The sequence below is a fragment of the Ammospiza nelsoni genome, chromosome 22, assembly GCF_027579445.1.
Source record: "Ammospiza nelsoni isolate bAmmNel1 chromosome 22, bAmmNel1.pri, whole genome shotgun sequence".
Taxonomy (NCBI): Eukaryota; Metazoa; Chordata; class Aves; order Passeriformes; family Passerellidae; genus Ammospiza; species Ammospiza nelsoni.
The window spans coordinates 1961424-1987073 of record NC_080654.1 but is presented as its reverse complement, the minus strand read 5'-3'; the positions used below and the strand labels follow the sequence as shown (position 1 = coordinate 1987073).

General features: G+C 47.7%; 2 protein-coding genes across 2 annotated transcripts in view; both read left to right on the top strand.

Annotated features, from left to right (window-relative positions):
- Positions 1 to 7320, top strand: part of CFAP74 (cilia and flagella associated protein 74) — a 35037-nt gene extending 27717 nt beyond the window's left edge. Inside the window, exons 29-39 of the mRNA XM_059487449.1 lie at positions 1083 to 1217; positions 1575 to 1684; positions 2032 to 2087; positions 2328 to 2447; positions 2607 to 2759; positions 3057 to 3186; positions 3721 to 3875; positions 4667 to 4805; positions 5558 to 5679; positions 6012 to 6146; positions 6865 to 7320. Of these exons, the coding sequence (XP_059343432.1) occupies positions 1083 to 1217; positions 1575 to 1684; positions 2032 to 2087; positions 2328 to 2447; positions 2607 to 2759; positions 3057 to 3186; positions 3721 to 3875; positions 4667 to 4805; positions 5558 to 5679; positions 6012 to 6146; positions 6865 to 6978 (1369 nt within the window). The 3' untranslated portion in view covers positions 6979 to 7320. The remainder of the gene's footprint in view (positions 1 to 1082; positions 1218 to 1574; positions 1685 to 2031; positions 2088 to 2327; positions 2448 to 2606; positions 2760 to 3056; positions 3187 to 3720; positions 3876 to 4666; positions 4806 to 5557; positions 5680 to 6011; positions 6147 to 6864) is intronic.
- Positions 7321 to 11153: 3833 nt separating this feature from the next.
- On the top strand, positions 11154 to 15106 carry TMEM52 (transmembrane protein 52). The gene is made up of 4 exons (XM_059487453.1): positions 11154 to 11331; positions 12082 to 12126; positions 13310 to 13479; positions 13996 to 15106. The coding sequence occupies exons 2-4, from the start codon at positions 12095 to 12097 to the stop codon at positions 14304 to 14306; spliced, it is 513 nt and encodes a 170-aa protein (XP_059343436.1). The 5' UTR covers positions 11154 to 11331; positions 12082 to 12094; the 3' UTR covers positions 14307 to 15106.
- The last annotated feature ends 10544 nt before the right edge of the window (positions 15107 to 25650 follow it).

Genomic DNA, 25650 nt, shown 5'->3' with positions numbered 1-25650 from the left:
TCTACTAAAGCTGTAGGTAGACAAGAAAGCAAACTGGAGAGGGAACAGCTTCAGCTGTGTTGCAGAGGCTGTTTCCAAAATTAGTGCTGCTTGTGAGCCACACAGCTGTACCCTCTCATGTGAGGCAAAGAATCCCTTTATGCATCAGAAGGATTGAAGACTTCAAAGAATCTGTCAGGGAGCAGGAGCTGGGGCTGTGCGGGGGTGGGGCTGAGCCAACACGGGTTTATGGAAAGGGCAACAGCAAAGCTCAGCTTGGGCACCAACAGAAACTCCTCAAAGAAACCTCTGTGAGCACATCTACAGAACCAGCTGATGGCCCAAACCCATGGCTGAGAGGAATTTCTGGTTGTAATTTGAGGGCTTACACAGTCCAGCACGTGAGTCATGGTCAGCATCAGTGCTGGCAGGGAAATGCTGCTGGGAATGTGCATGAGGAGCAATCCCTGTGCAGTGTGAGCACCTCAGGGAGAGCCAACACCAACAGCATTGCTGCCTGCAGCCTGGGACACTCACATGCAAAATCTGATCCTTGAGGGCCCCTGTACAGCAGGAAATGCAGAGCCACGCTCCTTCCCAGGCTCAGGAATTTGGAAGTATTGGAAGTAAATACATACTGAAGCAACAGGCATTTGGCTGTGCTTTGACATCTTTTACTACAATACCATGTTCATTGCAATCTATTAATTATAATTTCTAAACACTTTCAGCAGAGATTGTAAAAAAATTCCCTATTTTAGAAGTATTGCCTACAGACTGCATTAGAGGAATGTGATCCTGTGTGTTTACATGACACTGAGATGATGTAGAAGTACTGGAAGACACTGAAATTCTTGAAGTATTCAACCAAAGGAAATTGTATTGAGGTTTTTGCAATCTTTGGTGTAACATTTGTTATCTGGGTTCTTCATTTTTATTCTCTTGTAGGGTGGGTCCATTACTGACAGTCATTTTATTTCACTGTTACATTCCATTTTGAATGTGTGACTAAGAAACAATAATCACAAATAGCTCAGCAGATATTTATTTGATGGTTTTGCTCTCTCACTCTCTGAGGTAATTCCTATTCCTGGATTCTCTAGTTCTGATGCTTACAGGGCAGCCCAGGCTTTCCTGACAAGGAGTTTCAGAGGGAGTTTTAACAAATACATCATCCCATGCTCTGTTGCAAGTGGCCATGCCAGTGGAGAGGAGGGCTCTGGGAGCTTGACCTGCAGGTGGGTGCATTGGGTAACCCAGAGATGTGAGGGGGAAATGGTGCCATTGCTGATTTATTCATTTGGTGTTTTCTGCTCTTAATTACTTCATAGCTCAGTGGTAGAAACTCATGCTCCCAGCCCACCAGTTGGATAAGAATCAAACACATGAATATCAAAGCAGCTGAAGGAATAATTGTGTGAAAACTTTGAGGCAGCTGTAGCTCAGGCACAGTCAGTCACCCAGCCCTGTGCTGTGCTGTCACACCCTGGACAGGAGCAGATCCCTGGCAGTTGTTGTGTCTGTGCCCCCAGAGCTCTGCCCTCTTATTCCCAGCTCTGCCCTTTTATTCCCCAGCTGCCTTTGCTCTCTTGCAGCCCTCACAACACCTTGTACCTGGAGCTGCACTGCCCTGCTGTGGCCCCTCCTGTGCTGATCATGTCAGACTCTGGGATCAACACAGCCAATTTTGGGGATGTTTCTGTAGGTATGGAGTTTGAGTTCTGCTTTGGAGTTGTTTCTCTTTGACAGTGAGTTCTTGCCAGCAGTTTTGCATTTTCAAAAGTCAGGATAGAAATTAGCCCTTAGTGGTATTTAGGTGGAAAATAAGGAGCCTCTGGCCACTGAGGCCCATGGAAGAGCAGATGTGATCCCCAAACAAGGACCTGGAGGCTCCAGAAGTGACTGGCCCAGTCTGAAAGCATTTTGGTGAGCTTTGAGTGGTGCCTTAGCCATAGGCCTGGGATGAGTGTGGCTCAGGCAGGAGCAGGAGTGAGGGGGAGGAATGAGAGGGATGAGCATCCTCCTTTTGGGAAGTGTTTTCATTCCTTGCAGGCCACAGAATGATGAAGAGAATTACAATAGAAAACATCTCCCCAGGGAAGCTGGAGGTATCCTTGTCTGAGCACATGAGCTCAGCCTTCAGCCTCTGCTTAATCAGCCTCTGCCTCTGCAGGAGGAACTGCTGCACACCAAAGCACCAGCTCATCTTCTCTCTTGAGTTATTGACCTCTCAAAAGCTTTTAGATGCTTAGTTCAGACCTAAGACATGGAAACAATATGTAGAATTTATTCTCATATCTTTTTTCTCAATCTTTATGAATGTTTTTCCTTGAGTTGCACTGCTTTAGCTGGGATTCTCAGTTCTGAATCCCAATGGCCCCTTCCTGTTGGTCAGAGCAGTTGGAACACTTGAGCCAGGTGAAAATAAACCCCTGATCATCTCTTTTTGTCCAAGTGAGGATAAATGGGTGAGTAAAAGATACAAGAGCAGTGAAGAGAGGAGAGACAAAGTTCCCTGTCCACCATTTGGATCTTGTCTCAGTTCTGGGATGGTCCCTTGGGAGGGGTCAGCTGGAGGGATGGGGGTTCCCTGAGCAGATGCACTAACCCAGGCACCCTCTGGGCAGTTCTTGGAAACTCTGGACATCCAGGTGGCACAGACCAACCTGAGCCTCCCCCTGTGTGGGCACGGGGTGGTGCCCAGCACTGAGTGCTCCGTGGGAGAGGTGCTGGACATGGGATACGTCATGGCCAGGGACACAGTGACTGCCACAGTCCAGGTAAGGCCTCTGAGCAGAGCTGCAGAGCACAGCAGAGTTCCTGTCAGGAGGAACACAACACAAACTCCTCCCAGATTCTGTCCAAGTGTGTCAATAACCAAAGCCCAGTATTGATGCAGAGGGGGGTTGGTGTGGCACATTGTGGGCAGCACTGATTGTGCCTCTGGTGGCATCTGGGGACACAGAGCTGCACTAATGCAGCAAAATAAATTCAGCCCCTTTGCAAACTATGGATCTTACAGGCCTAAGAATCAATTTCCTTCATGCAAATGCTGTTGTGTGAATGAATGTCCCCAGATAAAGAACACTTCCAGCATGACCCTGCTGTTCTCTGTGCAACTGGAGTCGCTCTCACCAACATGGGACAGAGACCGGCAGAAAATCCCCTCCTTTCTCACATCCTCTCTGCAGAGAACAGAGATTGTTGGTAAATTTCTTTTATTCTTTGCTCTTTTTCCTCTGCTAAAGACTCAGGAGGTGGAAAGCAGCATAGCTGTGTCCTCTTAGGCGCACACAACTGTCAGACCTGGGGCATCACAGCCCTGAAATTAAAGACTTCATTTTGCTCCTACAGTAGGAGCTGTAATAATTCTTTCAATATGAGGGGCAGCCTGAGCAAATATCCACAAGTAAGGAGAAATTAGTGTTTAAATCTAAATAAACCCACACAGTAATTGCACATTAAAGATTCCATTTAAAGATGTCCAGATCTGTAAAAACACGTCAGAATATAGGAAGGTTTGGTGATGCTGCTTCAGTTCCTCTGGAGATTAATGCATCAAACTGATGGATGGATGGATGGATTTATCTGGTGTTCCTAACACCCTGTTTTGCTGCAAAGCCATGTATCAACTCTTATTTATTTGCTGTTCCAACAAAAATTAAATGGATTTAAAATTTATGAAGAAGTAAAATGGAGCTGTCCTCCTTTCTTATCTATATCCTCATTTTTATTTACCAGGAACACAGAACTATAATGGCTTCAGTGTGTTCAGGGTCTCTCCAACAGAAGGAAAAATTGAGGCTGGGATGAGCCTGGATCTTGTGGTTACCTTCAGTCCTGATCATGAAAGTCTCTACTACTCCGACCGTCTCAAGGTTCTGCTCTTTGGCAAGGTGAGACAATCAGGATTACGAAAACAGTCTAAATGTTGGATGAACTGATGTAGGGAGGAAAGGGCACGTTTGGGGCCCTATGACATTTTTCATGATTAGATATTCAGTTATTAATTAATAAAAACAGTGACGTGGGGTCCATCCCATGGCACAGTCAGGAGGGGACGGGAGCTGAGCACGCTCCAAGGGGCTGCTGCAGGGAGCATTGAATGGCAGAGCAGAGGGAGAGGGGAGCTCCAGCTGCCCAGCAGGGCCCGGCAGGAGCAGCAGCACCAGGGAGCCGCTCGGTGCCCGGTGCCATCTGCGGAGCTGCCCGCGATGCCCCGGCCGGATGCGCAGGTGGCCGCGCCGCGGGCAGCGCTGGGCCCTGCCAGGACACCAAAAGTTGGTGCAGAGTGACCACCAAAGCCCAGCAGCAGCACTGCAGAGGGCTGGGCTGAGCGAGAGCCGCTGCTGCCCTCGCACAGTTCGGGATTGCAGCTGGGAATGCACGGCGGGATGAGCTGAGCGTGAGCGGACACTTGACCCAGTTTGGCAACAGAAAGGTTTTGTCTCTTTTAGTGGTTGTGTATAAATCGTTTGTGCAGTGCCCTCCTGAGGCACATTGCCCTGGTTGTTAAAACAGAAATGCCAGAGTGGGCAAACTATGGGAGGTGCAGAGCTCCTGCATTAGAGCCCAGGATCATTGGCACCGTGATGCCACCTCCATTTGCTGGTGCCGCTGGCTGCGGTGCCAGCGTCGTGCAGGTGACCGAGCTGTCACCTGCAGCCAGGATCTCTGTCTCACCCAGCACACAGCCCACGAGGTCCAGCTGAAGGGAGCAGCCCGGGATCACCTCATGTTTGTGGAGGGGGGAGAGCCCCTGGATGTGCCCGTGGAGTCCTTGGCTGTGACCCCACCTGTGGCACCACAGGAAGCACTGGGAAAAGGTAAAGTGCCACCACTGTTATTATGGAACAGGGAGGGATCAGACATGGGAATGTTCCTCTTCCTTTAAGAAAAAAGGAAATTTAAGGCAATTTTTCCCGAATCAGAAAAAATAAGCATTATGTTACAGCATAGATTCATCATACACAAAAATACCACGAAAGTTTCTCTTAAGGAAAGTTTTTCTCTTCATTTGAATGCAGTTTTGTCTTAATGATGATCTTCTACCTCTGCAGCTTCTTTGAAAAAATGATTATAATGTAATACTACTGTGAAGAGTTAAGATGCATTTGCTTTCTGCCACTTCTCTGAGGTGTATTAAATGTTTAAGAAATTATTTCATATATAATCACATATCCTGGATCCTCCTGTTTGTCCTGTTATGAAACTTCTGGCGGTTTGAAGTTACTCTTCCTTAATTTCATGGGACAGGATGCAAACAGCTCTGACTCCTGAGCTGTAAATAAGTCCAGGCACACACACATAAGTAGGAATAAAATACACAGAGCTGTGTGCCATGGGCTAGAAAACCAGCCTGGAACTTGATAAACAAGTAATAATTGCACTTTGCAAATTATCCAAACCCTCCTTTTCCTTAATTCCTCACTAACTCTGTGAAAGGATCTCTTTGTCTGTGCCAGCTCCCGAGATACCACATCACCTTGTTTTGAACCTGCTGCAGTTTCTGTTGGTTGCCAAAGGCCAAAGGCTCAGTTTGCCTGTCTCAGAGCTGACCTGCTTGCTGTTTGTTTAGGGCCACAAGAAGCAGTGAGGTCCCTTCTCCTGCTCCTGGAGTTTGTGGAGGGCTCAGCAGAGCCAGCCAGGGCAGAGATCACCGTGGGGGCCATTCAAAGTCCTCAGATGGCAGCCAGGAAGGTGAGGGAAATAAAACCTGCAGGTTTGTGCTGGGTGGGATCCTGACAGTGTGCAAAGGGCTGCTCCTTCCTTCTCTCCAAAATTCAGAAACTCATAAAAAGGGCTGCTCATTCCTTCTGTCCAAAATTCACAAATTCATAAAAAGGGCTGCTTGTTCCTTCTGTCCAAAATTCACAAATTCATAAATTTTAAAAAGCGGCTTTCAGAGTTTCTAATGAATTTGACATTATAAAAGCACAGTGTTAGAAAAGCTTATTTTTCAGGGGCTAATATAAGGAATTAGCATTATCATACTAAGTCAGCAGCAAACTGAATTTGTGTGTCCGTGCCAGAGCGTGGAGTTCAGCCTGGACGGCGGCCCCGAGGTGCGGCGGGCGGGCTTCGAGCTGGACGGAGCCAAGGGAGCCCTGGAGCGCGGGCAGCTCAAGCGCATCGGCGTCTCGTGGGTGCCACCTGCCGACCTGCAGGTGAGCCTGCGACACCGCTGTGGCACACGGGGCTCCGGGAGGGTGCCACGCAAAGATCCTGACGGGGTGTCACACAGGGCTCCTGATGGGGTGTGGCACAAAGCTCCTGATACGTGCCCCATTTCCCTTCTGCTGCCCTTTATCTGCTACTGCTGCCTTGTAAAGTTGGATGTGATGTCCCAACAGCTCCACGGGGCTGTGATTGCCCCGATTCACCTCCGTGGGCATTCATGGAGCACGGGGGCACTGAGTCCCCGTGTGTGGGATGGCACAATGAGTCGCTGGTTCCAAAATTAAAAGTTTTGTGCCATCACAGCAGGAAGAGACAGCAGAGTTCCTGGCAGGGTGAATCCAGCCTGCATGGTGCCCCTTGGTAACCCTGCTCTTGCTCAACCCTGAGCACTCACTGGGGGCTGACAGGATTTCCTTCCAGCCCTCCCTGGGAGCTCTGTGCTTGCTGCTGTGCCCAGCTGCCACGGCAGTGACGTGGGGACAGTCTCTGTGGGGACACGGTGCTGAGTCACTGTCACACCTCACTGGCTGCAGCATGAGCATCACTTGGGGACAGAGAGGAGCCAGCACAGTGGCTGTAGCTGTCACCTGTAGCTATAACCTGTACCTGAACACTGAGATGTGAAACACAGAGTTTAGAAGGTGATCAGCTCGTGTCTCCTGTGTCCACAAGACCAGGCTGGTTTCTGTGTGGTTCTCTCTGCAGACCAGTGACCCCCCTCTGGTGTCAGCCCTGCTGACTGTGAAAGGGGACATCACAGAATGCTACCGAGTCCTGCTCATGGCAAGAGTGGTGTCTGCAGCTGCTCCCACTGCCTGAGGGCTCAGGCAAATGGAAGAAGATGGAGGTTCCATTCCTGGGAGATCTCTGCTGGAACATGGGAGGATTTTGAGGTTGTTGCAAATAAGTGAGGGCAGCAGGGACATGGGAGGGAAGGGCCATGTAACATTTCTGCTGTTTCACCCAAAGTTCTCTGTAAACTCTGGTGTCAGTAGCTTAATTTTCCAGCTGACTCTGTGACAATAATCTTGTGTTAGAGGAAAGAATTCCTGAGGGCCCCAAGCAGCTACAGCTGCTGTTAATCCCAAGTCTCCCAAAGTCATCCCACCAGGAGGAATATCTGCTTTACATCCACATCAGTGAGTTTCTATCTTTATCCAATTTCAGATGCTTTTTGTAGGATTTGGAAAGGCCTTGACTTTTTCTAAGACCAGAATAAAGTTTATTATTCAAGCCTCCTCCAAATCATCTGGGGAGTCACTTTTACAATGTTCAATCAAATGTGCCTGGTAACAGGACGTCAAGGGGGAACATTCCTGTGCTGTTCCCTGGATATGGGCAGACACTTGCCAGACATCCTGGCTGTCCAGGAACTTTGTATTTTTATATTTGCCTTCTGCTGAATTCTGGGTGAGAGCAGAATCCTGCTGTTCTGGGGAAGCCAGAGTGCCCTGCAGGTGGAACTTCTGTCAGGAAGCAGAGCTGGAGAATGGAGGGAGCAGGAAGGCAGCAGCCATCAGACACAGGATAATCCTGTGCATCTCTTATCACACTCTTTCCTGAGTCACAGGCAGTCTGTGGCAAAGTTCCCTCCCCAGCACTCCGAGGGCGTGCTGCCCTTTGGCCCTGGCTGTCAGATCCCTGACTCAGATGATGCAATCAGAAAACAGAAACGTTATTTGTAAATATCCCTGTGGTAACGAGGAGCCAGCAGGGGAGCAATTGTCACAAGGAACATTTAAACCAGGCTCCCCCTCTGACAGAGGAGGTTTGTGGGGGTGAAGAGGGGGTTCCTTGTTTTTCCAGCCAGTGTTTGATCCATTGAGATGTGTTCTATTTAATAATGGCTCGAGTGCCCGTGGAGTCACTTAACTCCTCAGTATAAAGACTGCAGATGCTGAAGCAGTCCCAGTGTCCTGGGCTGGCAGTACTGGGGGTGGCAGTGCCAGCCAGGGACAGCTCTGCCTTCCTTGGAGGCCCTGGGTGCTGCTGCTGGCACAGCTGGGCCTGGAGCTGGCACAAAGGGCTCTGTGTGCTGGCTCCCCTGCAGCCCCAGGAGGGTGAGTAAATCCCACCACAGGCACTCACAGCACTGCTCACAGCACTGCTCCCTCCACAGCCACAGTGAGCAAGGAAGGGCACAGCCTGTGGGACTGGAGGAGCTACTTCAGGCTGTTGTGGGCATCCATTGTGTGAGGATCCTCCAGATTTCACTCCTGGAAACCAAACAGTGATGGCTGACAACAAATCAGACTCCAGACTCTGGTTATGGTAACCATACAGAATGCTGAAAATAAGTGTAACATTTACCAGGAAGCAACACCCCTGTCCTAGCAATCTTCCACTTCACAGAGGTCAGGTCCTGAGAAAAAGCATCCAGAGGATGAAAAGAAGTAAAAAATTAAAGAATGATGTGAAGACAGTTACACTGGTGCCCTCACAGGGTTGGGCTGGGTAAGGAGCAGCTGCCACCAACCAGCTGAAGGTGTCACCCACTGTACCTGCATTCCTGGGACTGGAGAACTTGGATCAATATTTTCACAGGCTTGAAGTGAACAGAAGGTTCTGGGTTTCTCTGGTCAAAGTCTCCACGTTTAAAATTCAGGATGTGTTTGTTGTCTCGGGGGAGGTTGGACCAGGATAACTGGAACAGGTGGTTATTTCTGGAGGACTGAAAATAAAGTAAACTCTCCCTGTAAACTCCAGCTGACGTTCTGTAAAACACTTATGGAAATCTGAGCAGGTTTCATTCCCTTTCATAAGAGAAAAGCCTGGAATTTTAGCTTGTCCTGAAAAATGATCATTCTTGGGGGCACAATGGCTGCTCAGGATTGGGGTTCCCTCTCTTGGATTTCTTTGTTCTTTGGGGACACAGAGGGTGAAGTGCCAGCTCTCACATGGACAGCACTCGGCAATGAGACACAGGCTGATGTGGAAGGGAAAACAAATTGTCTGATGTGGAAAAGCTGAGCAGACTGTGCTGCCTCACCTGGGACACCACTGCAGTTCCAAAAGCAAAAGCAGTTACCGTGTCTGCAAAATGTAACCCTGGGTGTGCAAAATGTGTCTGCAAAATGTAACCCTGGATGTTTCACTGCCATTCCATTGAGCTACCACAGTTAGAATTGTCATGATGCAAACCTGCAATGGCCAGTGATTCCCACCTTCAGTTTACTGAAAATGCAGGAATTCTGTGAGGATGCTCCTGCCCACACCATTCTCATGTACAATGTGTGTTATGTGCAACAGCTTCTTGATATTTTTCCAATGAACAGAAAATTGACTGGGACAGCTGAAGATGGAAACAATTCCTTGGTAACTCAGGCACATGGAGCTGATCCAGGAGTAGTGAGTGGCTCTGTAGGGAATTCCCTGAGCACACAGAGAGTGCTGCTGTGTTCTCCTGGCGTGGATCAGTGCCAATCCCAGTGCCCAGGAGAAGCTCAGCACAGCTCCTGCAAGTTCATCTCCTGGAAAGGCACCGGCCCTGTTCAGTTCTGTGCTTCCAGAGTGGGTTATCCACACTGGGCATTAAAACTGCCAGGGGACTCTAAACATGGAACCTGGTGTTTCTGTTTCCATATCACAGGACTCCAGTAGGAATGGAGCTGTTGTGAGGACAATATGGAAAATGTAACCTCAGAAATATTTCTTCATTTCCTGGAAGTTGAAGTTCTCTGCTCCTCTAACTGCACTTGTGACCATTCTACTTTCAAACTGAGTTTTGCAACTGTGACCACTCTTGGGTCCCTGGATACAAACTCGTGCTTCCAGATTTGGATCTAAAAGCCAACATGAACTTCATGGCACTGATGCAGTTCTGATTTAATGAGCAATTCACGCCCCCATGTATGATCTTATTAATGCTTAAGGGCAAACCCAGCTCATTTGTAAAGCAGAGAGTGAGAAAACAAGCACTGGTGTCACACACATTTATTAATTCATGTTCTGCTTCTCCAGAAGTGACTTCAGCTATTTCTTCACACGTATGAGCACAGGTTTTTCTAAATGAGCAATGGCCCCATGACCCTGAGCAGTGCTGGAGGCAAACACTGCGGTCACTTTGTCACATGCCATTGTGAGCCTGGAAACAGCGGGCATCAGTTCTAGGGATCCAGAGGAGGGAACATCACCTGGTGCTCCCCAGGCATTGTGTCCATTGGGGTCCCCATGGGGTGGCTGCCCCGGGACTGTGCTGGGCTGGCCCTGACGGGACACCAGGGGCCACCAAAGCCATCGCTGCCCTCCTCAGCTGGACAGGGATGAGAACACAACAAAGGCTCATGGGTGGAGATAAGGAATTTTTACATTTGAAATAGCCTGGAGCACAGCGATCCTAAAGAGCCGTTGAAACCTTTTCAGTCCTGTTTCATCTGCTTTAACAAAGCCGGGTTTAGAAGGGGAAATTATCTGCTCTTCTAAACATTTATTTCTAACTCATATATTTCATACCAGGTTTCTCATTCCTTTATTTCTCCTTCAAGTCCCTCTGGCACAGCAGAGGCTCAGGGTGTGTCCAGGGGCTGCACACCTGATGGGTTCTGGTCTGGTGAGAGCTTCGAGTGCAGTCCTGAAGCGCTCCAGGGAAATGTCTGCAAGCGGAGCTCTGTCCCCTATACCCCTCCTGACATCCCGGGCTGGGCAGGGACAGGGACAGAGCCAGAGATACAGACAGAGACAGATACAGGGACAGGGATAGGAGCAGGAACAGGTGCAGGGGATGGGGCAGGGGCTGGTGCAGGGGATAGGGCTGGGGCGGGGACAGGTGCAGAATCTGGGACATCCTGGGGGTGTCCGGGCCGCTCTGCCCCGCCCGGCCCCGGCCCCTCCCGCGGGCGGGCGGATCGGTCGGGGCCGCGGGGCCCGGGGGGCGGCGCTGCCCGGTCCCGCCGTGCCCTGCCCGGGCTCTGCCCCCCGGACGGTCCCGGTTATTTATTGCGCTGCCCAGCCCGGGCCGGCCCAGGGCTCGGTGTCCCCTTTCAGCGCCGGCCGCGTGTCCTTGAAGCAGCAGCGGTGGCTCCCGGGGCTCTCGGACGCTCGTCCCAGCCGGAGCCTCGGGGCACGGGCAGCAGGGACGGGGAACTTCTCCTGTGGGCACCTGCTGATCCAGGCCCGGGCTGCCCTTCCCCGGGCACCGCTCTGCTCTGGGAGCAACCGTGACAGCTCTGCCCGGTGAGTAACCACTGCCTGCTCCCAAACCTTCCCACCGGGACCAAGTGACATTCCCACAGCAGAACGGTGCCTTGCTCGTGGCCATCCCTTACAGCTTCTTTTCTGATCTCTAAGACAGTCAGCGACTTTTAAATTCACTTGGCTGCCGCTGCTCTGTGGACTGAGGTTCTCCCCCGAGATGACTCCCGGTGTCACTCGTGCCCAGTTTGCAGAGGCTGTGCTGTGGTCAGAGCCCCTGTTGTGGCACAGGAAATCCCACAGGAGGTTCAGCACACACAACCCTGCTGAAATGGCACAGGAGCTGTTCTCCTCCTTTGTGCTGCACCAGAGCTGAAAAAAGCCATTCCTGGCTGCACTGGAGCTATGGAAAAAATAACTTTAAAATACCTGGGGGACACAGGCAGTTGTCCAGACCAGCATTTTCAGACAGGCCTCTGGTATGAGGCACCCCATCTCAATTACCTTTAAATAACACTGATTTGGCTTTTTGGGAATCCTGCACAAGTCATTCTGTCTCCCAAGCAAGAGTAAAGCACCAGTCAATAAAAACATTTATTGATTCAGAACCAACTTTTACAGTGGGATTGTTTGCATGTTCTCATCTGAAGTAATGGTACAACCATGAAGAACAATCTAAGGTGGTTTTGCTCCATACTCTCACTGAGTGCTTTCCCTTTTCCACCCCAGGAAAGTGCATTCCCTGCCATACATGCACTGTTTAATCAGTGAATCATCTGCCTTCCTTCACAGATGCCCTCAGAACATGTCTGATTGGACAAGTCTGTGGTATGTCTGGTAAGTTGGCTTTTAATCTTCCCAACCCAGAACCCTTTGGAGGTTTTTATAAGCAGCCCTTGGAGCAGGGCAGTGGAAAGGCTCCTCTCAGGCAGGATCAGGGAAGAGTTTCTCTGTTTTCAGAGGAATGGACTGGACGAGGCCAGGGGAGATTGGGTGTCAGGTGGGGACCAGCATTCACCGAGGGCTGTGTCATCTTTCCCTTCTGAGTGCTCTGGAGTTGAGCTCCAGGGCTTGTTTGTTCTTCCTAAATAGCCAGAGCCCTGCTGGCCATTGGCTGCTCTCACAGGGCAGCTCCAGCAGGGATTTGCTGGGCCCTGGCCCTGCCCCATGCAGGACTCACTCCCTTCTATGGGACAGGGACAGGGACTGTCCCCTCTGCTGGCACAGAGCTGAGCACAACCTGCTGGGAGGGACAAACTGGGACCAGAGAGGGGATTCCCAACAGGATTCATCTCACACCTGGTACAGGTGCCCTGACGTTGTTTGCATGGTTGGCACTCTGTCCATACATTGGCTCTGAGCACACAGAGGGAGGTGATTCCTTCACCTCCTTCAGTCTGGAGCAGTTTTGGTTGATACACAGAGCTCTTTAAAAATACACAGTTACTAAAAATAGATTGAGAAGGCTTCTGAAAGCCTCCAGGAAAGAGGGAGCTGGACTGAGAAACTGAGGTGGGCAGGTGGAGTTTTACTGGAGAACTTGAAACACAGGTATATCAGTCTAGGTACATTGTAAATTGTTCAATTATAAACTTCCTTAAGCAATAGCTACAGATAGAATTGTATTTTCAAGGCATAAATATAATTTAATATAATATCATTTCCATGCTCATGAATAAAGAGAGGCCCTAGACTTGTGAAAGTTCGTGCTTGTGCTTCCCTCCGAGTACAAATCCTCTCTTGCTGTGGAAAGCAGAGCCATTCTCCCTGCACAGAAGTAGAAAATAACCCAAAATAGTGAAATGTTTCAACACCTGTGAGCCAGAAGGGGTTGTACTGCTGGGCAGTAATTCTTCAGCTCATGAACTGAGAGTGTGTGATCCAACTTTCTAACCCAGGATCCAGCCCCCATTCACAACTAAAGGAGGCTTGGCCTGTCCTCTGACCATTTTGAAATGATATTGTGGTTGAGAAGCAGTAAAACATAAGCAGTGCACTGGAGGCGTTCCCCCTCTTTCAGGCTGATCTTGCTGCTGGTGTTCCTGCTCCTGCTCTGCGGGGTCTCAGTGAGCTGTGTCAGGTTCTGCTGCAGGAAGAAACGGATCCCAGTGGAGCCCTTCCCTCGGCACCCCTGCGACCTGGCCGTGATTGGCATTGACAGTGACAGCACTGCCCACAGCACAGTCACCTGTGAGTACCCTGGGGTCACCCTGTGCCCCTCACCCTGAGCTCCTCACCCTGTGCCCCTCAGCCTGTGCCCCTCACCCTGTGCCCCTCACCCTGTGCCACTCACCCTGTGCCCCTCAGCCTGTGCCCCTCAGCCTGTGCTCCTCACCCTGTGCCCCTCACCCTGTGCCCCTCACCCTGTGCCCCTCAGCCTGTGCCCCTCACCCTGTGCCCCTCAGCCTGTGCCTGGGGCTGTGCCCAGCCCTGCAGGAACAGCAATTCCCAGTGAGCTCCAGCAATTCCCAGTGAGCTCCCAGAACAATTCCAGCCCCACAGGGGGGGCACAAGAGGTGAAGGGAGGGATCAGGGTGACAGTGAGTGACACTGAAGATCAGGAGTGACCCTACATGGACAGCTCCAATATACAGTGCATTCATTCTGAAAATACAAAAGTCTGTAATTTCCAGGAAAAAGAGCCTTTCCTATATCAGTGTCCCATGCAGGTGTTTAATTTTTATTTTAAATTCTTTTTCTTTCCAGCATACAGCTCATGGCAGTACCCCCCAAGTGTCCAGATTCCCTTGGTATTTGTGGATATGGATAAGAACACTGTGTCCCCTCCAGCTTACAGCCTCTATGCCATGGACCTGCCACCTTCCTATGATGAAGCTGTTCAAATGGGAAAGCAAGTGGCACGGACAAATCAGAAACTTGATGACATCCCTGAACAGGTGACACCACGTGGGCTGAACCCCAGCCAGTCCCCACCTGACACAATCAGCAGAGATCCAGCAACACAGGCAAATTCAGAAGATTCAGAAGATGCCACGAAAGAACAGCCACAGGTCTGACTCAGTTCAAAGGGGAGAAAAGCAAGGGAAGGACTGTAAGAGTTGAAGAACACATGAGGAGTTTGGGTTTCTAAGTAGGTTGTGATGGAAAGATATTTCTTCTCATGCCCTTGTAATGATCTGTCAGAAGAAATGTTTTCTATGACTGCTGTAATCCCCTGGTAAAGCTTCTTCAAGGATATGAAATGAGGTAAAAGGGCAGCAGTTTAAAAATGCCTGTAAAAGTGGGACATGAATGAGTGTTCATCCTCTGATAAAAAAGTTGTTCCTTGTGTCCAGCAATAAAAAAGGTTAGGAGAGTTTTGCCACCTTGGGAATACACTCAGAGCAGCACAAACAGGAAGCTGTTTTACTAGAACTGAAGTTTCCCAAGCTGGAGTTGAAGGGGAATCCCAGCAAGTGACACTGAGCAGCCTCTGTGGTTTCTCTTCCTTTGGGAACACCAAGTGCCCAGGAAGCTGCTGAGGACAAAGAGCTGCTCATGTTCCTCCAGGAGCAGGAAGATGCCAGGACAGGAGAGCATGGAGGGAAATGCTTTGTGTTGGTTCACAGCTGCACCAAGGGAAGGAGGCAGATGAGACACAGACACTTCTGTGCTGCTGGTGGTCATGAGACCCCAAGGGATTGGTTTTGAGGTTCTATAAATCTTTCCATTTCTATTCTCAAGATGTGTTGCCTTGTGGGTGGTTCCCTTTGCTATTTAATTTTTCCAGATAAAGTACACATGAATTCCAAAGAGACACCTGCACACATGGTTCAGTATTATCGATGTGTTTCAAATATTCATCAAATATTTCAAAGATGCCTTTATATTTTGTGATCTGCTCAGGTGTCAGGGTGTCAGGCAGCACAAAGAGAAATCCCAGGTTCCTGGCAGCTTTTACCAGTTCAGCACGTGGACAAGCTCAGGAATGAGCAGGGTGACACAAAACATGCCTGTGCTGAGCCATCCAGAGATACAAATACCACAGAACAGGCTGGGCAAAAGCTCAAAGAAAATACTTTTAGGGATGGTTCTTTGTGAAGTACTGATAGAGGGAGAACTGCTGAGCATCATTTTAGAGCTGGGAGCTTGGAGCTGATTACAGCAGTAGCAGCCCAGACAAAAACATGGGCTCCAGAGGCAGGGTTTTAATGCCAGCTTTTTCCCTTGCTCTTCCATATTCGAAATGGTCCAAATTTTGTCCACTCCTCAGCAGTGATTTTTCTTTGAATCCACTTCAGCAAGGTGCTAATCTGGCTGCTTTAGGAACATGAGCAATTGCCAGGGTGGCTCATGGCTCTGGGTAAGAGCAGCAAGCACAGCCTGAGCACTCGCTGCTATTAGTGAATGTAGCATAAATTTAGGTGTCTGTCATTAACAGGCAGGAGAAGTGGTGGGCACAAAAGCCTGCACAGCTTTTAGAACACTGTTATTCTCTGACAACCATTACTGCAAGAACTGCCCTGGAAATGAGCACTAATGATTTAAAGATGAAGATCTCTGGCAGCCACAGGCCCAGGATGCTGCTGCAGAGTCATGTGTGAGCTGTCCATGAGTCTGGCTCCCCAGGGAAGGGTCAATTCTATTTTTAACTTGCATGTAACTTACTATGAGGGCTGACTGGTGCAACAAATCTGCTTCTCTTGTGTCTCCTCTCTGTCATCCTTCATTACATTTCTGCTGTTTTATTCTTTCCTCTGCTTTCCTTATCTGTGTCAAGATGGAGGCTGGGCATAACCAGGGTAACTGTTTGGATGTGTCTGCCTGGAAGGGCAATGTATGCCCAGCTCTGGATGTCTCCAAGTCATAAACGCAGCAGATGTATTTTTATTTATTGAACTTTACTACAGCGCTCAGAACGAAGCCTCTGTCCTTCCGAAGAAGGAATTAGTGCTGGAGGGAAATGGCTGAGCGCTCACTCACAAACAGACGGGAATGCAAAGCCAGGCGAGTGAGAGAGCCGTGACTGACACAAGAGGGCAGTCCCTGCCTGCTCCTGTGCCTGCAGGGAAGGGACCGGGCTGGATGGAGCAGGGGAATCGCCAGGCTCCAAATCCCTGCCCTGGTGCCCCTGGTGCCCGCTGTGCCTGCAGGGAAGGCAGCGGGGATGGATGGAGCGGAGCAGGGGAATCGCCAGGCTCCGATTCCCTGCCCTGCCCGTGGTGCCCTGGCAGCGCTGGCACGGGACCTGCCCGGCTGCCAGCTCCGTTCTCTTGGTCACAGGAGATGCAAAACCCCAGGAAAACCCCAAATGCCTGTGAGTTCCTAGGAACAAGGCCATAATCTGGCGGGAAAATCTCGTGTTTTGCCCAGGCTCTTGCCTTGTAACATAATTCAGAAATTGTTAACAGCAGCTGCTGCCCCATCAGCCCTCAGGAACACAGACTTTCCCTTCAGCACAAAAGCAGCCCAATTTGCTGTGTCACGTTCATAGTTAAGACATTATTAAGGTCTTTCTTGTGACTGGCCTTCTCCAGGGTGGTGCCATGCTGGAGTCCTTGCAATGGAGGGTTGAGGAGATCCCTCATCTCTGTTCATCACCTGTGGTGATCCCTCATCACAGCTTCTGTTTCATGGAACAGGTAGAACTTCACATTTTTGAAACCTACAGTTCTCTATCAGTTTGCTTGACATTGCTCAGTGGATTCAGAAGTCACTAGCTGGGTGTGCAGAGTGGAAGGAGGGGAAGCAGGACATGGATTGGGAATTTGTGATTCCAAAGCTTCACTTCCAGAAGAGAGCAGTTCTAAAAAGAACACCAGGGGGAGGTTGGTCCCACAGCAGGGTAAAGGCTTGGCCTGATGCAGGATCTCAGAATTCTGATTTCTCACCATCACTGGATCTATTCAAGCCTGATTATATCCACACAAGCTTTGTGACATCTCTAAGGGAAAAGCCCCTCTCTGTAATTACCCAAAGTGCATTTTTAATTGTGATTTCTATTTGGTCCTCAGTTTGGCACTGTTCAGCATGCAATTTTTCTTCTCCCATTTGTTCAGAATGATCATTTTGTCAGTTATTTTCTGCTGTTCTTCGCTGGCTGTGTGAAAGAGCCTGTGCTGGGGAGATGGACTCTGAGGCTGAGCCTCCATCACTGTCTCTGCTCTCACACATGCACTCAGCACGAGCACTTGTGCTCAGAGAGAAAATGCAGCCATGGAAGTAAATTTTCTCAATAATTCATGGCCTTTATAGCCCAGAGCAAATTATACCTTGGCTCTGTCATGAAACTCAGGCTGCAAATCCCTTTATGGCCAAGCTCGTTAACAATATCAGTAAAGTGGTACCTCTGGATGCCTTTGATAATTGATGCATTATAATCTTTGGAGAGTGTTTAGTGGTAAACCTGCAGCACCCAGCCTGAGCCATCAGTGGGGTCTGGATAGAGGAAAAACATTTCTTTGTTTGCCTTGCAGCTGCCTTTGTCTGCCTCAAACAGCCCAGGTTTGGTTGCTTTGTTTTCTAACTCATTTTGTCTTTATCAGCTGCAGTTTTTTGAGGGAAAAGGATCACTGCTGCTGCCAGCATGGATGAGTGGGACACTGCAAAACCTGCCCATTTATGGAACTAAATATCTCTGCCACAGCCACTCTTCACACTCCTGGTTCTGTTCCTAATCCTCTTTACCTCTTTTTTACACTCCCTAATTTGCTGCAAGTAGCAGAGGTTCCTTCCTTCACCCACAATTAAAATTCAAACTGTGAGAGAAGCCTTGGAATCCTTCTCAGAGCAGATGATGAAAACAAAGTATCACAGGGGAATTGTGCTCTAAAACCTGGAGAAGACAATAAATGTTTTATGAAATTCTACATCCTAAGGTCAAACTCAATGCAAAAAAAAGTTTAGGTGCAAACTCACATTGCTGGAAAAACATTTTGTTCTGGTCAGTCAAAATTTAGAATATAAAATGCCAGAGCTGCTCTTTTTTATCTTACTGGAAGGAAAAAGAGGCCTGTAGAAAAGAATGCAGACTTTCAAATATATTTCAATTTTTTAAAAATAGCAAAGCTCACCTTGGACACTCGCTGAAAGGAGAAAATCAATTTCTATTTCAAACCTAGAAATGAACCTGCAAACCTGAATCTGTATTGAAGTGCTTAATTTTTACTGGTTTTTTTTCCCCTGCTTTCCCAAGTAGCTCAGAAATGAAACAAAGGAGAAGAGCCTGATGATGAAAAAAATTGGTTTTTTTTCTTTCCATGCTAGGAGTTTATGGCATAACTATTTCCTCCAGCAAGTGACGAGGTGCAGTCCCAAGGTCCAAGCACTGACCTGGGGACCCATTTTGGTGACTTTTCTGCCACAGAAAAGTGGCACCTTTTCCTCCCCCCTGAGCCTGGTCTGTGGAACAAGGACTCAGCTCTGCCTTTTCTTGCACAGGATCTGGAGGATGAATGCACCGAGCGTGGGCTGTGCTGTCACAGTGAAATACAGGTACAGTCAGAGCATGATGAACTTTGTGTGGGACATGAAGTGCAGGAAAAATCCTCCAATCCCACTCCCTCCCCCTCTTAAGAGGCGAATCTGGAGCAGAAACTCGGGCAAAGGGTGAGATTTAGAAAGAGCCCCTGGACTTCAGGAGCCTCATCCCAACATTCCTAACCGGGGGAGAGGCAAGGTTTGCTCAGCTCGCGGGGCTGGAAAGGTTTCTGTCCCCAAACCCTCCCAGAGCTGTGGCAGCCCGGGCCGCGCTGGGAGAAGCTGCTGTGCCCTCACAAAAGTCACCTGGAGGCAATGGAGCTGTGATCAGCCGCCAAAGCAGACGGCCATAAAAATAACCCAAATAACCACTCCGTGTGTGTTTGGAGTTTCCTCCGCCCTCGCCTGCGCCGCTGCTCCCAGCAGATGGGGGAAGTGAGCCGGAGCGGCCCGGGGAAGGTCGGCTGGGCAGGCTGCAAGGCCAACACACACAGCAATTACATTGAGGGCGATTATTTGGGGGGAAAACCGGGCTGTGCTTTTATTCCTTACTTATTTCGCATATAGACTTTCCCACAGTACCTGCTGTAAAACACGGAAATTCAAATGGCTTGGGCATCTGGGAAATAAAAAAGGGTATGTTGGGTTATTTTCTACTGTAATAATGAGGAAAAAAACGGTGATAAGGAGTAGGGGTATCTCTGAATCAAGAAACATCCTGGAGTGGGACAGACTCCACAGATATCCTGGGCATCTCGACAGGTTTCAATGTGTCTGCCTCTGTTTTCCATGGGTAAATAATTCCAGGATCAGAGGCTGGAAGGGACCTTTGGACATCCCCTGGTCCAGCCCTGCTGCTCCCTGGGCCCTGCCCACTGTGGCTCTGAATTCCCCAAGGATGCAGAACTCACTGCTCCTCTGGGCAACCTGTTCTACTCTCTGACCCCCCTCACAGTGAAAATTGAGAATTTTGGACTGTTGGAGTGGAATTTCCTGGATTTGGGATTATTCCTATTGCTTCTTACCCTGCAAGCTGGTGCCCAGGGAGAAAAGTCTGCCTGTGTGTTCTCTGTCCTTTCCCCCAGGTGTTTGTACACATTTATAGATCCCCCCTGCACCACCTCATCCTGAGGCCAAAGACTCCCAGCTTGCTCATCCTCCCCTCACACGTCAGCTTGGATGCCTTAATCATCCAAATATTTAACTCCATCTTCTCTCCAGCTTGTCCAAATCACCCAGGAGTTTCCCCTGGATGCCAGTGTGATGTTTGAGGGGTTTCTCCTGCCTGTGCAATGAGGAGCTGTAGACAGCAGAGTGTGAAGCACCCGTGGGTGCTGTCCCTGTCCCTGTCCCTGTGTCTCTGCCCTGACTGGCGGCGGTGCCACCTGGGCACAGGGGACAGCAGGGCTGGCACTGCCATGGCACCACCTCCCACAGCAGGGAGGGAGGCTGTGACACCACAGCTGTGACACCTCAGAGGCCACCCCACACGGCCACCCCAGTGTGGCCCCACGGGAAGGGAGAGCCAAGGTGAAATCACAGCAAGACAAATCTCCCCTCTCTGCTCTGCACCAACTGTTTAATCAGAAAATAATGGATGAGCTGCTGGAACAGGGAAATAAATGCAACCTTGCTCCTGCTTTGGGGTGGAGGGTGCTACAGAAATGCCCCTCCTTCGGGAGCCCAAGCTTTAGCAGCACAGGAAATTGCCTGGATTCAAAAAAAGGAACACAAGGAATAATGCTTCTCCAGGCCAGAGAAGGAAGAGAGATTTCCCTTCCTTTCTCTAGTTTATCACATTGTCGCCAACAACAAAACCATGTTTCATCAGAGCTTGGCCTTGCTCCCCCAGGTTTTAATCACAATGGTTATTGATGAAAAATCTGAAGGGAATTGTAGCTAGAGATGCTGCAAACCCACTGCTCAGTGCTGTGACAGAATCACTGTCATGAAAATTCAAAGTTTCTCATTGATTCCTACCTCTTGATTTCCCAACATATCCCACAATTTAGGTACAAAACCTACACCCCAAAATCTCCAAGATTTAATCAATGTTGATTATACCAGGTAACACACATTAATGCAATTAGCACAACAAAATCAGGATAATTAGAGCATCTATGGAATTAGTTTGGTGACTTCTTCATCCATTTATAATTATAGATCATGAAAGTGCAAGTGTGTACACGTGTCTAAACAACCGATGGCTGTCACACACAGCCCTTCTTCTGCCCCCTCCCGTTTTTGTCATCAGGCCTGCTCCTTTTGGCTCCTTGGTAACTCTGTGCAGCCATTTCCCCACGGACCTGTGGTTAATCCTGACACCCAAACTGGCTCCTCTGAGTCTGAACCAGCATTCAGAGAAACGAAACTAAAATAAAAGGAGTTTCTCATCCATCTGGAGATGGGGCGGGGGATGGAAGAGGCAATGTCAGGTCCAAAAATCAGTCAGATTGTTCTTTATGAGCCCCAAACCACAGGTGTGGATGTGGAAGGGTCTTTCTTCAAATCTGCGTGTCCGAGTTTGAGTGATTCACATCTAAAGCTGTGGCTGCACATTCTTGAATTCAGGGAAGGCTCCAGTAGAAAATCTCTGGCACAGGAAGTTCAGCTTCCTCTCCAGATTTCCTTCCTCCACCCCCTTACATGCAGAACAGCAGGGACTCGCTCTGGCCTGGCCTGTTCAAACTCTCAGGAGTGCAGGGTTGGAGTTTATGGCCAACACCTCCAGCCCAAGGGCTCAGGGCAGGCAGCGCAGCCCAGTGGCTCTGGGTGACAGCACAATCCCAAAATATCCTCAATGGCTGAGCTGGGTTTGGTACCTGCACGTGAGGCTGCACCCAGTCCCTCAGCAAACATCACCCACAAGGGTGACACTCCCAGTGCCACTGAAACCATCTCCACAGCCAAACTCCTGCTGGTGACACTGAGCATCAACCAAAGGCAGAAATTCAGCCATCATGTCACTTTGCTCCAATTACAAAGTAAGAAAATCTGTGGAAAAGGAGGTTTGGATCAGTCAATGCCTAAATTATCACAAATTATAACAGGCTAATTTCACTTTCTAGATTTTTATCTAGGCTCTAGGTGTCCTTCAAAAACAGCCTGCTAGACTTCAGGCCAAGGGTCAGGCAGTTCAACTGCCCAGTTTGAGCCTCAAACTAAACCAGGAAAAATGTGACCAGCATCACACCTGGAAGCTGATGTGAAGTTTGCAGCCTGGGCAGCAGAAGGGGTTAAACCCCACAACTCACCTGCATTTTCATCCCAGCAAACAGAAAAGAGTCCTTGGGTTTCAGTCCCTCAAAGTGAGAGATTAATAAATAATAAATAGGAGTAGCATCAGTTACAAATGCCAAAGGGGGATGATGCCTCTGGATGCATTTCTGCTGACTGCTGCATATCAGGAAACCACAGAGTGCTTTCAGCTTTGACTCCAACATTAATTCTGGCAGTGGAAAGAGGTTTTATTAAAAGTACTGAAAATGTCATTCATCTTTATTCCTATTACATTTGTTACAAGGATTTAAACCCCAATATGGAACTATAGGGAGAAGAAAAAATCGAGATTGACTCATCTGATCATAAAAATAAATGGAACTCTAAACATGTTTTAAATAGTAAGAAGTACATTTGGGTATTATATTTCTAATACTGGAAGGTGGTACTGAGATGAACTGTTTTTCATGGTTTGTTTTTTCTCTAAGGGTTTTTTTTGGAATCCCTAACAAATTAAATATTTGTAGGTATGCTATCATGGTAGCCTATAATCCATAGGGGAAAAATAAATAAAAGGTGGAAATGTGAAGACTTGAAACCATGCAATTCTTTTTAAATATTAAATTCAAAGGAAACAAAACTATTCTTTGAAGTACTCTAAGTAATCTAAGAGATCTGAAATCCTGCTGTAAGTCCATTTACTCAAAATTGTCTTTTTGCCTATTTCAGTTAATGCTGAATAGTACATTGATAATGCTGGGTCTTTTCTAGGATGTTCCCAAGCTGAGGTAAGTGGGGAATTTAAGTTACTTGCAGTCCTGGACTCCTAACCTGAAATCCAGATTTTCTGCTGCAAATGCAAAATTTACAAAATAAATAAATAAAATAAAAATTCTGCTGCAAATCCCTACTGGCAGCAGTGTGGCAGAAATCACAGAAGCCCAAAGGCCTTTGTGTGTTATGGGATTGGCACAACAGCAGCAGAAATGGAAGAGCTGATTTCCAGCTGTGACAGTTCTTGAGTGGAAATGTCTTTAATCAAGCATCACCTCTCAACACACAATAATCACCTACAAGTAGGTTTTATTCCAGGTCTGACACTGGATTGTTCAGTGAGTGAAAAGTTAAAGGTTTTTAGAGAACACTGGGTTTTTATGGGTTTTCTTCCTTGTTCATGATAATGCTATCATTAGGGAAAGGGGGTGGTTTATGTTACTTTGAGTATCTATTTTTTAATGTATTTCTGGACTCTTTGCAACTTCTTAGTCCAGACTTGTTTGTGTTTTAAGGTTTATAAAAATATTTCCCATCAAAATTATTTCTTCAATAAATATTTTGGCTTGACTAAGCAAAACTATACATGTAGAGGGGCTTATTTTTTTTTCCACTATAAGTAATTGTCTTTGTATAAAAACTAAATTTCATGTGCTGTTTATTTACTAAAACCTTCATTCATTCAGCCTCTGAAAATCCAACTGTGTTGGCTGTTTGTACTTTGTCAGTTCTCCTGAGCAGTGATAGAGAGATGTCACAATTTATGTATAAATTTTAGTTTTGCTGATTTGAAACATGAATTTTAAGCATGTTCTCTGTAGCAGATTCTCCCAAAGAAGGGTTTCACAGAATTGCTGACAAATGGTTTGAGATTTGGGATATTTACTGTGACAGATCCCACAGGTCACAGGAAAATTCTCTTTTTGTACATTTATAAACCAGCCCAGCCCCTCACTCAAAGGACATGAGTAGAACTTGGCTGCAAGTTCTTTCATTTTGACCAGCAACTGAACTGTGTTTTGCTTTTTTCCCAAATAATTACTTAATTTTGGAGTATGGGATGCAACCATCATTGAACCTACTCATTTTATTACCTATTGCAATTCAATTAATGCTCACTGAACTCTCCAACCTTCTCATGGCAATGAGGCTTTGTTTGACTTCACAGGGATTCTCCAAGGCCACTGGTGAAGTCCCCTGACCATGAATATTTTTGTTTTACAGCTGCATTTTTGTTTTCTGGATTCTGGAATCTTGCAGCAGCACTGAAGTTCTCCTTCAGCTGCAGGTCAGGCTCCTGGAGAGAGCAGGAATGGTTGGAGCAGCTTCCTAAGGACACACAGCTGTGCCCCTTTCCCACTCTGCTCCTCCAGGGATGGAAGGATGGGATGGAAGCTCCATGGAGTCTGACACACAGCAAGGTGAGCAAATTCCTTCTTGTCTTTGAAGGTATTTCAACCTTCACCACAAATCTGCTGTGTCTGACACCATGGAAAGTTCAGTAGCCAGGCTGAATTCTCAATGTGGATTGTAAACTCTCAGCATCTCCTGGGTCCCAGATGTTTTTCTGTTTGCTGCTCAATGAACCCCTTGAGGAAAGTCCCTTTAAATGGGGAAATGTGAGGATTTAAATGGGGAAATGTGAGGATTTAAATGGAGAAATGTGAGGATTTAAATGGAGAAATGTGAGGATTTAAATGGAAAAATATGAGGATTTAAATGGGGAAATGTGAGGATTTAAGTTTTTACTCAAACTGCTTGATCAGCCCTCACACAACCCAAGTGTTACCTACTTAAAGGAAGACCATGTGTGCAATTAGTTGGGTGTGTTTATAGATTCTGTAAACACACAATGCAGAATCTGATTTCTAAGATGATTATTACAATTCCCTTTGTTGCTATTATATTCTTTTCCAAGAGCAACAAAGGACTTTTAAAAGCCAAGGTACAGCTTGCAAGTTTAAAGGTACAGCAAAAATGTAAACTCACAATAAATACCTGAGTACAAAGGAAAACCAGAATAATCCCCAGCAAATGGAAAAGAGCTCTGATACATTTCTGATTCTAAGAAAAAACCACTCAAAGCTATTCTTTTGGCTCTCTGAAGATGGATTTGTTTAAATAGAATGAAAAAAAGGAGAATTGGCATTTGGTAAGTGCATAAACATGCTCAGACCAACCTTGAGACACCTGTTTATGCTTCTAAGTTGGAATATGAAAAAAGAGTTCAGAACAGAGCAGTCCCAGCAGAGAAGTTTTGTGTTTTGTTGAACAAGTATCCACAGAGATTACAAAATTCTCTATTTGTGTCACTGTAGGATTGTATCACAGTATAAAATCAGGTGCTGACTGTGAGGATCAGCAGATCCAGGTTCAAGCAACCCCAACATTTCATCTCCTTTCTTTCCATAAAGTGCTGGGTGCTGGTGGTAAAGAATTTCACATCCCTCTGCATCAGCTTCCTGTGTCTAAGACAACAGTATTTGTATTTTTTGGCTCTGGAAAATGCTACAAGTTCTGCCAAACATAGGAACCAGGAATAAATTTGTATTATTGTTGAAGTGACAGGTACCTGTGGCACTGATGCTTTTTAAATGGGTCACAAAGGAATAGGAGCAAGGTTTCTCCCTGGAAATGAAAGCACCTCCAGCCACAATTTGTGAGAAAACCAGATTAGAATTTGTGAGAAAACAGAACTAGAGATAATGCCTTTTTAAGGACAGGGAGCCCAGTGTGTCCTGCTCCAATTCTGCCTCTGTTGAGGACAAAATATTCCCAGACAATCATATAAGAGATGTGATTATAACATTGTAACATCCCAGGAACACACCCAGGACAGCTCTGGCCCTTCACAACTCTGCTCCTTCCCCTACACAGCAATGGATTTTTCCAGAGGATTTTGAAGTGACTTCCAAAGTCTCTCAGCAATTCTGAATTAACTGTCCTTGA

What these genes read in the sequence shown, in the direction of transcription:
- TMEM52 (XM_059487453.1), top strand. Translation starts at nt 12,095, where the DNA reads ATGTCTGATTGGACAAGTCTGTGGTATGTCTG. An exon ending in ACAAGTCTGTGGTATGTCTG is followed by an intron (nt 12,127 to 13,309) that starts GTAAGTTGGCTT and finishes CCCCTCTTTCAG; the next exon opens with GCTGATCTTGCTGCTGGTGT. An exon ending in TGCCCACAGCACAGTCACCT is followed by an intron (nt 13,480 to 13,995) that starts GTGAGTACCCTG and finishes TTTTCTTTCCAG; the next exon opens with CATACAGCTCATGGCAGTAC.